Source organism: Plecotus auritus (assembly GCF_963455305.1).
Source record: "Plecotus auritus genome assembly, chromosome: 13".
Taxonomy (NCBI): Eukaryota; Metazoa; Chordata; class Mammalia; order Chiroptera; family Vespertilionidae; genus Plecotus; species Plecotus auritus.
Genome location: NC_137779.1, coordinates 16,138,672 through 16,152,142, shown reverse-complemented (window position 1 = coordinate 16,152,142; position 13,471 = coordinate 16,138,672). Strand labels below are relative to the sequence as shown.

Genomic DNA, 13,471 nt, shown 5'->3' with positions numbered 1-13,471 from the left:
AGATTTCTTTCCCAGGAAATAGAAAAAGTGCTATATTTTCTTAAAGAGTAAGTTGATAACCTTGTATGCTTCTTTTAAGAAACAGGGGAATTTGGCCACTTTACCTCTTAAAGGAAATATTAATGGTGCTTTATCTAACTAAATGAGCAGAATAGTGAGTTGGATGGGTAAATTGTACTTAAACTGGATGTCCCAATTCTTAGAATCTCTTGTAAAATGCAAGACTTGAATGAAATCAACCTTATCTTAGGATTTCTGGCTACTTCCTGTTACATTCTTTTAGGGAGGAAACCAGCACATGGTACAGAGCAGTTTTTTAACACGAGGTCCTTGTATGGGCTCTTCACAGAGTCCATGTTCCCCTTGAAATTGTCTTGTTTGTGTTTTTTCTGGGGAGGAAATCCATGACTCAAAACAGTTAAGACTCTGCTCTGGAGAGGAAAAGGAAAAGGAAAATTTAAGAATAGATCTTTCATTTGCCAAAACGTCCTATATTTCCCTAAGAACTATGGGAGTGTGAAACAAAAACTGTATTTTTGTGGGTGTGCTTTTTTTGGGGGAAGGGGTGTTTGATTGGTTTTAAAAGATTTAGATGATTTGGCAAGTCAGTTTGCCAGGTTTTAATGTATAAAATCCTAAGAAAATAGAGGAAAGTTCTGCTGGCCCCAGATGGATGGATTTTGCCTTAGATGATGCCCTAACCATTAGGTACATCTCAATAGATAGATGATAGATAGATAGATAGATAGATAGATAGATAGATAGCTGGCTATAGAAATTCATACTATATTCTTAATATCCCTCTTACTGTGCACAGAAATGTTTCTTTACTTTCAGGTTTTTTCCCTTTCCTGCCTTTGTACTCACAGTCAGAAAATAAAACTAATTAAATAAATTTTGAGTCTTAAAGATTTTGAATGAACTCAGTGTTGTTGTTTTTTCCCTCAATTAACTAAGAGTTACTAGTTACAATAAAGTAATTAAGTTTAAAGGAAGAAGATAGATCTGTTTCACAAAGACTTTTTTTGCTTCAAAATACACATCTGCGTAGGTAGAGGAATTGTTCTCAACACTTTTATAATCAGTCACTGGAGACTTACTCCCAGTAATATCCCCCATTTCCGGTGGAATATAACATGATTTTTAAGACTTTGTTTGCAAATACAGTAAGTGTATTCTTATTTAATCTGCTGGGTTAAAAGGACGTCAAATGTGTCATAGTTAGTTGGCAGAGTGTTAAGGTAAACGATGTAACCCGTTTCTAGAATGGCCAGTTTGGCAGCTACATTTGGAAATCTGTTTCACCGCTTGTTTTTTCTTTTAACATTGTTTCCTGCTGTTATAACCAAGCTGTCCTCGCACAGTTGGACTTGAGTTTTCATCTGACATCTCAGACTACACAATACGTTTATATGGCTATTGTGCCCATTGCTCTCCCTCCTTGTTGTATGGCGTCCCACCCGCAGTCAGTTCTGTTAGAACAGTGGTTTTGTCATGGTGCTTACTTTATGATCGAATGAAATGGGGTACATTTTGAGAAAACGATTGAGCCAGTAGCAGAATTAGTTGGCATATGCCCATACGCTTGGCATAGCTTGCTTCCGACCTTGCCATACCATGGAAGAATTCAATTCTTCCCGCTTCCTGACAGTCAAAGGAGGAATTGGAGGGCCCTGAGGCAAAAGAAACGTTATCTGTAGCCCCAAAGTAGCTTCTGTGACGGCAGAAAGGGCTCTGATGAAACCACTGACCCTACTCACAGATCTTATTTTCCAAGCCTTTCGTTATATTATTTGCCCTTTTCTGAACTCTACAATTTCCCTCTCTTGTAGCTGGTTCGATGCCCAGAACTGAATGCTGTGCTCCAGCTGTGGCCTCACCGGTGCTGAATAGAGAGGAAGAGCCACCTTCATAGCTTACATGTGATTCCTCTGCTTATACAACCCAATACTGGATTTACTTACTTTGGCAAGATAGCTGCATTGTGCACTGTATTTGATGTTCCGTGTACTGTAACCCTGGGTCTTTCTCTGCATTGCTGCGTTAAACCCCCAACCCCGCCCATCTCCAATCCCTGCCTTCGTTTACCTGCCCTCCCCCCACCCCCGTAGACTCCCCTTACATTCATCCACAATGAATGTCATCTTTATTCTCTCGTTTCTTTTCAGTCTAATCTTAAACCTGGGCAACACTTTCCCTCTGTCTATAAATTGTCGGTTGTCAGCCTTCTTATTTGTCTCCCTGCTTTGGTAATGGGACGCCTTTCAAGTCTTTTCTCTGGTTCTTTTCCTCCTGTGGTCATGGTTCAGTGGGCACGGGGGATTTAGTAAGCATTCGCCTGGCATTGCTGCCCATCAAATACCTGGGAAGTCCTTTGATTTGACCACCGACTCAGGTTGTTACCTACACTCTCGGGCCTCTGTTCAGGTTTCCTTAACTCCTCCTGACCTCCATCCCTGTGGCCTCATTCAAGATGCCCTGTATCTCACAGCTCTTCCCCAGGGAGGGGCCCGGAGGCTTGTTTACCATGGAAATTTCTAACAACAAGGAAAGCGTTCTTCTTAATTGTGAATAGAATGGTCTTTAATAATTTTAAGCAAATTCTTTCCCCCCTAAGATATTCATTGTTGTTGTGTGTTTTTCAATGCTAGAGCTTTAAAAAAATAGAACTTAAATCACTATAAATTTCTCAGAGGAGTGAGGTAAAGGAAGAAGGAAGGGAAGCAAGGCGATGGATTGTTCTGAGCAGGAAACAGGAACTGGCTCTCCAGGAAAAGCTAACTCGAGGTTCTCGCTGGGTCTGGTGCAGCTGTCAGAAATGGGGGCGAGACTTTGTTTTTTCTAGATTCTGGAGCACTGTCTTAACTTTAGATTTAGAGTAGGTGTTTAAGCTGGTCTGTGTAGGACTCCAGACACAGTTGTTTAAGTGCATGCTTTGGTTAACCATGAGAGTGTGGAAGGTGTAACCTGTCTGATTTATGGGAGCTAAGAATTGGTGAGGACACCTCCATGTGTCCCTCTTGATTCATTTCTAAGTCCCTCCGGTTTCTTACAGTAGCAGTCAAGCTGAAGTTAGAGCTCTTTTTTTTTTCTATGCCCTATTTCAACAGCTTCTCCTTAGATCTGTCATCTTTGCTGAACCTAGACGATACCTCATATGTATTTATGTTTTTGAGAGTTAAAATCAATTTGGAAATCTTTTTAACATTTCAGTACATCAAATTTTATCATAACGATTGAGGATCACCAAGCATTTTTCCTTCAGACCCTAGTAGACGTTTTACATACCAGCATATTAACTATGAAAGTGTATTTCACAAGTACACCACAAAGCAAGCCATCTACAGTAAAATGCAGCATCTGACTGTGCTTCCATGTCTAAGACCATTAGATATGGCTGGTTTTCTTATTCACCGACACACAGTGAATGTAAGCTCACGTTGGTGGTTTCAAAGAAAGTGACTCTTCCCTGTGGTTTCCCACCAGAGGGTCAGCAATCGGTGCTTTGTTTATGCCCACGTCACAGCTTGATCAGTGTGGCCCCTTTCTTCAAAGGCACATCGGTTGTGTTTCCCGGCTTCGGAACTAACCCTCAGTGACAGCCAACTGGCCCCTTTCTTGTGCTGGGTGCTTTTCTCAGACAGCCAGGCGGTGGTGGCACGGTTCCCACATCCATTTATGGCCCTGGAGGGTGAAAGGGACACGGCTGGGACTCTCCATGTACGGTCCTCGAGGAGTCAAAAAGCGTGGTTGGGGTGTTCTTGGAGGCAGCCACTAGACATTGTGAGATAAAAATAAATTGGCAGGAGATGTTTGCAATTCCAGGTCCAGTGTCTGCCAGGAGGGCAGAGAGCACGGGGGAGAGAGCAGAGAATCCACGGAGCTCTGTGAGGCATCTGTCTCCTTCCCCTGAAGGGCTGCCCGTGACACTCCCCCAGTTCACTTGTGCTCTTAGAGAGTGTGAGCTGCGTACTGTGACCGTCCTTTATGAAGAGAAACCTCAGTTCTCTGAGGCATCAGTGGAGGCACCAGAAGAGATCTGGAGAGAGGAAGAGGGAGGAAGGTGCTCATGCAGGGGCAGGCTGGCTGGTTTGGGGACAGGGCGATGCTGACCACCACTCTGTCTGTGTCTGAGGAATATCGTCCTGAGTGTCATGCTCTTCTTATTCCTTCTGCCCATCTGGGTTTCTGGCATCAAGAGAAGATCTGCAAAGTATCTTAGAGTGTCTTGTGGTTTGTCAGCTGCGATTTAGAGACACTGAACTTTCATGGAGGTTCTGTAAAGGTTTCTGAGTTGTTTTAGTTTGGTGAGAACAGGTGATGTGTTGGCTTATGGGACGTCATCTCACATTTAGGAGACAGTTATAGTCTGGCAAGTGCACGTACGGAAGTCTGAGGTGAACAGCTTTGCGCAGGCGTGTTAGAAAGTATTTGGGAGCCACCAGAGTTTCCTTGTCTCAAGGAAACTCTCAGAGTGAAACCCAGTCAAGTAGAAGGAACATGGAGGCAGAGATGGGATAGAGACTGAGAACAACTAAACTAAATTTGGAAGCTGGGACTAAGTCTTTGATTTAGCTTTTGCAATATTGTTCAACTAAGGAAACTGAGCTAATAATACGAACTATGCCCTAGAAGACCATGAAGAAAATGGAAGGGCTGTGTAAGATAATAAAGTCATCCAGGTTTTATATGTGGACTTGCAGAATGATATTTATATGCTGTGCGTTAAAAGGCAGAAAGATAAATGAAATAACACCCCTCTACCTCACTTTCCCCCAGAAAAGGAAATTAGCGGCTTCATTTGTTGGTTTGTTTGGCTGGCCGTTTGAATTGATAGAATAGACTAGTCTTACTGGCTAATTTTTAGATGTAGGTATATTGTTTCCTGATAATTGATGTTTGAGACTGGGAATCGGTAGCATTATTGATTTGACCTCTCTTAAATTTTAGCAACTTCCCCAAAGACAGAGTGAGTTAGTGAGGAATATGGACTATCTGAGTAATGTGGTTCACTAGTCGATTCACTTAGGGGGTTGTTTTTACCCTGTATTCCTTCTTAAGAGTAAGGAAGGTAATATTCTTTGCTTCAGGGAACTCTCCTTTCTGTCCTCCCTCCCTCACTTTTTCCCAATTCTGGCCCCAAAGCAGCTCTATCTCTTCTGTGGCAGGTGTGCATCCTATTGGCTGGCTGGTATTTCTTGTTTTCTTTTTTTTTTTTTTTCCTTATTCTTTTTAAGTGGGGGAGGGGGTATAAAAATATGTGTATGGGGTACATGCAATAATGTTGTAATGATTCTTGTTTAATGGATAATTAATTGCAAAGTAATTGTTTGAATGATAACATGTTTGAGTAAATGCTAAATTAGTATTTTTTTTCTAATATAATAATGAATTTGAAATCTAGCATTCCTGTAACAATGTGTCTGTGTTTGTCTGTCTGTGTCTGTCTAATAGTAATTAATATCTGTGGTCCGTACCTGGAAGAGGAAGGACAGCTTTAAAGGAATAACAAAAGACTTTGTGTCTTAGACCCTTCGCAGGTGTTACAGTCGGGTGAAAGAACATGGTGTTGGGAAAAGAAAGAGCAGTTACACATTTGAACAGTTGGAACAGGTGTTTGGTCAGGGAGGATGGGATGCTCAGCCCTGCCAGCCTGTACTTATTAACAGTAGTGGCTTGTACCAGGAGCTGGAGTCAGATGGCAGCACTATGGAGGAGTATTCACAGGAGGACTGGGGAAACCACAGTCAGGATCTCCATGGCTACCCCACAGATCAGGAATTGGGTAAGAAAGCCGACGTATCTGCTACTCGTCTGTGTGTGTGTGTGTGTGTGTGTGTGTGTGTGTGTACCTTTATATGTGCACCGGGACTGGTACTGTCCTACTGGCAGCACAAGGCATGTAGCCCCTTTATCTGGGGCACTTTGGGCGGCCTCGATTTAGCCTTAAACCACCAGCTCGTGCTTGGTGCTGGTCATTTGGTGATTTGGGTGCCAGCAAACATCCTAAATCCACAGAGGAATTCCTCACTCTGAGCTACACAGGAAGCTTGGTGACAGAGTCCTATGCAGTTTGGAGTATCCTGCACCTCTTAGTTCTGTGGTGACTGCCACGAGAACTGGCTCTTGGCTCAGCTGCTATAGAGGAACTATCTTTTTTCCTTTTCTGTTTGTGATTTGGAAATGGTCCCCTCCCAGACTTCGGTCTGAACAAAATATGAAGGGAAGCCTCGATTTATCTTAAAAAGGGCTCATATTTGAGCTTTATCAGCAGTCATATTCCTTCACATTTCACAAAGGATTCCAACAACAGCTGAAATGATTTACCACAGTCTTAACGTTCAGAATGGAAATGAAACCCCTGGCCATCAAAGCTGAGCTTGTGTGGCCTAATTAAGAGGGTATATGTAAGTTGCTTTTTGTAGTAAATGCTCCAGTTTTGATTTTCATGATGTGGAAGTCCTAATCACGTTTCTGCTGCAACCATTGTAGCTTAATAGCGAGCTGTGTGATGAGTACTCACTCACAAGTAAATGCTCTTACTCCCCAGTGAGAGAGTATAGTAGGATTGGCACTATCGGTGTACTTCTCCAGCTCAAGATAATTAGCATTACTCGATCATCATCCCTGATGCTAATTCAAAAGAAACAGTATTAAATGCTAGTGTTTCTTATGAATGCTGTTTTTTGTTTGTTTGTTTAATCTCAAATATTGGAAGAGAGAGGGAGACAAGAAAGAGGCTTATAACTGTAGGACTAACACAATTTAAGAGAGAGACTTTAAGATTGGAAGAATAAGCCCTGGCCTGTGTGGCTTGGTTGAGCATCGTCCCATGCACCACGAGGTTGCTGGTTGGATTGCCGGTGAGGGCACATGCCCAGTATGGCCTCAGTCCCTGGTGGGGGGTGTGCAGGAGGCAGCCCATTGATGTTGTGCTCTCACATCAATGTTTCTCTCTTTCTCCCTCTTCCTTCCTCTCTCTCTCAAAATCAATCAGTTATTCTTTAAAAAGAAAGATTGGAAGAATAAACAGGGCAGATGCTAAGCGATTACTATCTCTTCACTTCAAAACAGTAATGAGGTCTGAATTACTTTGACATCCCATAACTCTGGTTTTGCTAGAGAGATTTAAGTCACCCAAATCTTTAGGAAAAAAAAATAACATGTGGAATATGTGGATCCTGATATTGGGGAAATAATTCCTCTGTAAAACCTACATAGAAAATCTAAATCTCGCAGAATTATTTTCATTCTTGTTCCTTTACAAATCATGTTTGCAGAGAAATTAAGCTTTAAGCTCCCAGCTAGAAATCTACTGGTGACCTTGAAGAATTTTATACTTGTAGAGCTGGTTTCTGATCTTGCATATAAATGTATGCATCTCATTATAAAAGAGTTATATTTATAAATCTGGCATTGGGCAGCCGTTTGAGACTAGAATCAAGTCCTCGAATTGGGATGTGTGGATGAACAGTAAACATATAGCTACTTATTTACATAAATGTATGCCACCACTTAGGAGAATATAACTTGTTTCCAAAACTTTGCCTTTCAGATGAAATACCTGTCACAAAGAGAACATTAAAAATAAAACAAGAGTCTTCTGAAGAAGCACAGTAAGTAGACGCTTTCCTTCTCTACAAAGTGTATGCATCTCGGTTGAATGGGAAGGTGCTTCCTCCGCCATCTCACTGAGGAGGCATGCTGGTCATTCTTCCTCCCCCTTAGCTTAAGCTTTCCAGTGGTTAATCTAAGAGTGGTGCGAGTTTTACATACAACAAGAAGAAGTAAATATGTTACATGAAAAGAAGCCTGTTTGTGGTGTTTGCCTGTGTGTGGATCTGGACACCTGGATGTTTTACTAAGATGGAAAGATGAGTCGCAGGACCCCGAGTTTATCTGATGTTAGGCAAAATGATAGGAGGGCTAGAGGACACGTAAATTTCTTATATTACATTTTGGGAATCAAAAAGCACGCTCTTGCCTGGCTGGCATGGCTCAGTGGTTAAATGTCGACCTAAGAACCAGGAGGTCACAGCTCGATTCCCAGGCAGGGCATATGCCCAGGTTGTGGACTCGATCCCCAGTGGGGGGCGAGCAGGAGGCACTTCATCAATGATTCTCTCTCATCGTTGAAGTTTCTAGCTCTCCCTCTCTCTCTGAAATCAATAAAAATACATTTAAAATAAAGTAAAATTATGACATCAGAATACCCCAAAGGAAGGGTAACTTTGATGAGTATTTTATAAAATGAGGCCACCAGTCCAGACCTTCAGAGCCCTGTTCTCCAAAGAGGCCATCGTGTCTTTCACTACGATGTCCCATCTCTCCCTTTAGCCACTCGGGACCTGCAGAGGAAGCCCGGTTGGTGTAACTGGGGATGAACTTAACTTCACAGTATTGGGGTCACCAACCCCAAACCACCGAACTTTTCCTATGATTGAGATTTTAAAAATCAGGAAATGTGACAGTTCTCAAGGACCGTTTCAACAACTGGGTCTCGTTCTCATTGTGTCCCATAGCTCCGAGGAGTCGATCTGAGTCTTCAGCTCAGGGAGCTGCGGGCTGATCAGCAGGGCAAGAAACTGAGCAGGCTCTGCAGAAACATTCAGCCTGGCTGCCTCTTCTCCAGGCTTCCACTCTCAGGGCGAGGGCTTTGAGGGCTTCCCAGCAGGCAGTTTATCTTCCAGTGCAACCGTTTCCTCAGCGCTGTTCCCTGCTGATGATTTAGGCCTGTGATAGTGCGGAGTAAAATCATTCATTTGGGCGTTGGATTTCTTTCTCTGTGTGTTGCAGGTGGCATCCGCCTGAACTAGCTGACATAACCTGTAGTAAAATACCATCCTTCATCCATGAGGAAGAGTCACCTATTCTGCTCATTTGTTCAACATATGTATCAAGTACCTTCTGTAGGTCAGGCATTGGGATACATCAGCGAACAGACAAAAGTCTTTGCCTTCCATCCCAACTCCTTAGCCTAGTCCTTCTTGAGATCAGTAAAATATTTCAAAAGAGGCCCAGCCGGTGTGGCTCAGTGGTTGAGTATCAACCCATGAACCAGAAGGTCATGGTTTTGTTCCTGGGCAGGGCACATGCCTGGGTTGTGGGCTTGATCCCCAATGTGGGGTGTGCAGAAGAAGGCAGCCAATCATTGATTCTCTCTGATCATTGATGTTTCTGTCTCTCTCTTCATCTCCCTTCCTTTCTGAAATCAGTAAAGATATATTTTAAAGAATATTTCAAAAGAGGACAAGGAAGGATGGTGGCTCTGAAATAAGTTTTTTGGGGGGGTGTTTTTTTAAAGCATTGACCCATGGAGAAACATGGTCCTATATCTTAACCTCACAAGTAGCACATTATAAATATTAGAAAAGTGGCCAAGTGCCTTTGTGTCCTCGGAGAAGAGGGACAAGTTCCCAGGAACACAGTGATTTAATCTTGATGGCCACTCTGACGCTTGAGAAGCTCTCAAGGCACCCTGGAGGGTGGAGGAGAATCCAGGGCAGTATTTGGCCTCAAGAAGCAGCTGATAGCAAAATATGTCACATCTTTGTCATCTCGCAAAGAAAGTCAAGGAGAGTAAGAGGTCAGACTGAGAATGACTGCATGGGCGATCCCTCAGTGTTAACGAAAGCTTTTCCCCTGGAAGATTTGAGAATTTAATAGGAAGTTTCCAGGGTCTGTCTCCTCTCAAGAAGCTAATAAACTGGCATGTACACCCTCTTCATTGCATACATTTGATGGTACATGCGTAGTTAGTTGAGTATTTTTGTAGCTTAAGTCTATAATTGTTGTAGAGGGTAATAGTTGGTTGTTAAGTTAATATTTAACAAACTTCAGTCTTCCAGTATCAAAGATTTGCCATACCTGAGAAGCAAACTTGTAATTGCATATCCCCACATATATATGAATCATGGGATATCAGTTACAGTTATATGAGTTCAGCAGCATATGCAGAAAGAATTCCCTGCCTTTTCTGTCATAATGCTGTTACTCATCCAAATCAAAATTTCTTTACTTTTTTTTCCCTTTATAAAATATTTTCTAGAACAGTCTCAATTCATTATCTTGAATTTTTTTAAATCCTCACTCAAGGACATGTTCTTTTATTGATTTTAGAGAAGGAGGAAAGAGAGAGTGAGAGAGAGAGAGAGAGAGAGAGAGAGAGAGAGAGAGAGATCAATTGGTTGCTTCCCGTACATGCCCCAACTGGGGATTGAACTCTAAATGTAGGTTTGTGCCCTAACTGTGAATGGAACCCATCACCTTTTGGTGTACAGGATGACACTACAACCAACTGAGCCACCCAACCAGGGCTCATTATCTTAAATTTTTATCTCTTAAAAGCTAAGCCTAATATGGATCTTCTACATCTGAATTCTCAGATCTTAAATCTGTGTTGAACTAACATTTCTTTTCAGTTTGGAAGAGGTAATGAATTTCTTCTACAAATAGAAGAAAATGTCATTTTCTTTTTGCAAGCATGTATCGGCCAAAATGATTGCACTTTCAGAACTTCCAACTTTGAAATTAAGATGTTCATTATTTTAAATGATACTGTATACCGTTCTCTTTGGTTGACTTATTGGGATGACACTGTTCAACATGAGCATATAGGTGTCAGGTGTGGGTTCTACGTTACAAAATCCGTATATTGCACCGTGTGCCCACCACGCAAAGCCAAATCTTCTCCTCTCTCCTTGTATTAGGACTCCCACCCTCTTCCCTCTGGCAGCCAACATACGGCTGTTTGTGTTCACGAGTTCCAGTTTTATATCCCACATATGAGTGAAATCAAGGGTTCTTAGCTTTTTCTGACTGACTTACTTCACTTAGCATAATGTTCTCAAGGTGGATACCTTTCTGGAGACAGATTTTTTCACTTGCTCTTGATTAAGTCTGAAGGCCTTCATGCCCATTATAATAGCCACTTAAAACAATTCATGATCCTTGGGTTCTGAAGTCCTAGGGCCGTGGTCGGCAAACTGCGGCTCACGAGCCACATGCGGCTCTTTGGCCCCTTGAGCGTGGCTCTTCCACAAAATACCACGGCCTGGGCGAGTCTATTTTGAAGAAGTGGCGTTAGAAGAAGTTTAAGTTTAAAAAAATTGGGTCTCAAAAGAAATTTCAGTCGTTGTACTGTTGATATTTGGCTCTGTTGACTAATTAGTTTGCCAACCACTGTCCTAGGGTCTTACATATCAATAGTTGCTAAGGTTAATAGAGCCAGCCTATCTAAGTAATGGAAGGTAGCTTATCATTCATTCCTAGAAACTTCCTAGGGGAGAATGTTCTCAGATTTTATACTATGGTTATCTAAACCTGCCCTGACCCATGTGGAAGCTACTAATCACATGTGTTCATTGAACCGTAATTTCACATTATAATGAAAAGTACCTCACTCACACTGGCCACATTCTGAGTGCTGATGCTAGCATAGTGGACAGCACAGATAGGGAATATTTCCATCATTGCGGGAAGTGCTGATGGACAATGCTCATCCAGACCCCTGAGGAATCTGATTTTTGTTTCTCTTTCTAGGAAGAGAGACATCATGCAGAATATCGTCCAGATTTTGGAATCCGTGCAGTTGAAATGGGAACTGTTTCAGAGCTGGACGGACTTTTCAAGGCTTCATCTTTCTAATAAACTGGCCATCTTCGGGATCGGCTATAACACCCGTTGGAAAGAGGATATCCGCTACCATTATGCTGAGATCAGCTCCCAGGTGCCCCTCGGCAAACGACTCCGGGAGTACTTCAACTCCGAGAAGCCCGAGGGGCGGATCATCATGACCCGCGTGCAGAAAATGAACTGGAAGAACGTTTACTACAAATTCTTAGAGATCACTATTAGTGAGGCCAGGTGCCTGGAGCTGCACATGGAAATTGACTGGATCCCCATTGCCCACTCCAAACCAACTGGTGGCAACGTCGTTCAGTATTTATTGCCAGGAGGCATTCCCAAGAGCCCAGGCCTGTATGCCATTGGCTATGAAGAATGTCTGAAGAGGCCCTCCTCCCCCCACATGGAGCAGAGTTCCCTGGACCCAGGAAAGGAGGGCAGGGTTGACCTGGAAACCCTTTCTGCACCAGCCTCGTTACAGGTAGAAATAGAACCCACCCGGATCACCTATTGCTACCTCGGGATCGCTGAGGTCAGGACTCTGCAGCAGTGCTTGTTTTTACACTTCCAAGCCAATACCAAAACCTTCAGCAAGGACTGGGTTGGTATTAATGGGTTTTTGTCTCAGAACTGCATTGTGGATCCTGGAGTCTCCCCCAAATCCATCTACATCAAGTTTGTGGAAGTCGAGAGGGATTTCCTTTCCGCTGGCTCTTTAGTTGAGTGCCTGGAAAAAGCCATCGGGTACCGCTTAAAGTTTAACAACTGAATGTCATCCTTCATAAGGATCTGGGCTCTTACCTCCCCCTTCTCACTCCCGTGACCCAGACTGTCCCTCATCCAGATGCTGCCATCAGACTCTCCACGGACACTCTCTCCACCACTGGGCCAGTACAACCTTTAAAGGATCACACTAGACTTTGAGCAAACAACACAGACCTCACCTAAAAATGCTCACTTTGAGCAAATGAGATTTACAGCGAACTTGCATGGTGGGTCGACTGTTTTTTTTAAAAAACAAAACATTTTTAAATGGGTATTAGAGCCCTAATATAAACAAACATAGGTACATTCCATATTGGACAAAACTTATACTTTGAGTTTCATATAAAATTGAAAATTTGTATTTTTTCCACAATGTTTCATTTTTACACATCTCTATGTCTCTATATAAGTATTATTTACAACCCTGAATAAATAAGCAATAGATAATGGCAAGTTAAATCTCGAGTCACAGTAAATAAGACTGTTTTTCAGTATCACCTTTAGCTACTATTGTATATAATTTAGAGTTTCATTTTTTCACCAGCCAAGTGTTTTGCTATTCCCAATCAGTGTTGCCTGCAAAGACCTTTGTTTCTGTGATGTACCAACTTGACGGTTGTGTTGCCGTTTAAACTTTTTTTAAAAAAATTAAAGTAATTCCTGGCCTCTTGGCGTAGTAGTTGAGCTTTCTGTAGCAGAGTGCGGCCACGCTGGCAGTGGGCGCTGTGCTCTGACTTCCTGCTGAGAATGAACCGAGCAAACAGCAGATCTTCACTTTCTTGCACTCTCTGCACCCCAATGTCATTATTTCTTGTCAGCGTGTACCCAAGGTCATTGGACATTGCATTTTGTATTTTTAAAAAACGACTAGGATATTCCTTCTGACCCTGAATACATTAAAGTATAAGAGACTTTCATTCCTCATCTTTCTACTCAGTAACCAGGGGCAGCTCTCCCAAGGAGTCAGGTGGAGAATTGGCGCCATCATAGTGCCTGTAAAAAAAAAGGAAGACGAGCCCAGCTGGCGTGGCTCAGTGGTTGAGCTTCAGCCCATGAACCTGAAGGTCACGGTTCAATCCCC

General features: G+C 42.6%; 1 protein-coding gene across 5 annotated transcripts in view; it reads left to right on the top strand.

Annotated features, from left to right (window-relative positions):
- Positions 1–13,056, top strand: part of MSANTD2 (Myb/SANT DNA binding domain containing 2) — a 35,275-nt gene extending 22,219 nt beyond the window's left edge. The window contains exons 2-5 of one of the 5 annotated variants that reach the window (XR_013959550.1): positions 1,833–1,922; positions 5,686–5,785; positions 7,556–7,616; positions 11,542–13,056. Coding sequence is in view for 3 of the 5 variants with exons in the window: in XM_080650168.1 (XP_080506294.1) it covers positions 5,530–5,785; positions 7,556–7,616; positions 11,542–12,394 (1,170 nt within the window). In the remaining 2 variants the exon portion in view is untranslated. Of the gene's footprint in view, positions 1–1,832; positions 5,786–7,555; positions 7,617–11,541 lie in introns of those variants that run through there. The other 4 variants (XM_080650169.1, XM_080650168.1, XM_080650172.1 and 1 more) reach the window with 4 other exon arrangements.
- The last annotated feature ends 415 nt before the right edge of the window (positions 13,057–13,471 follow it).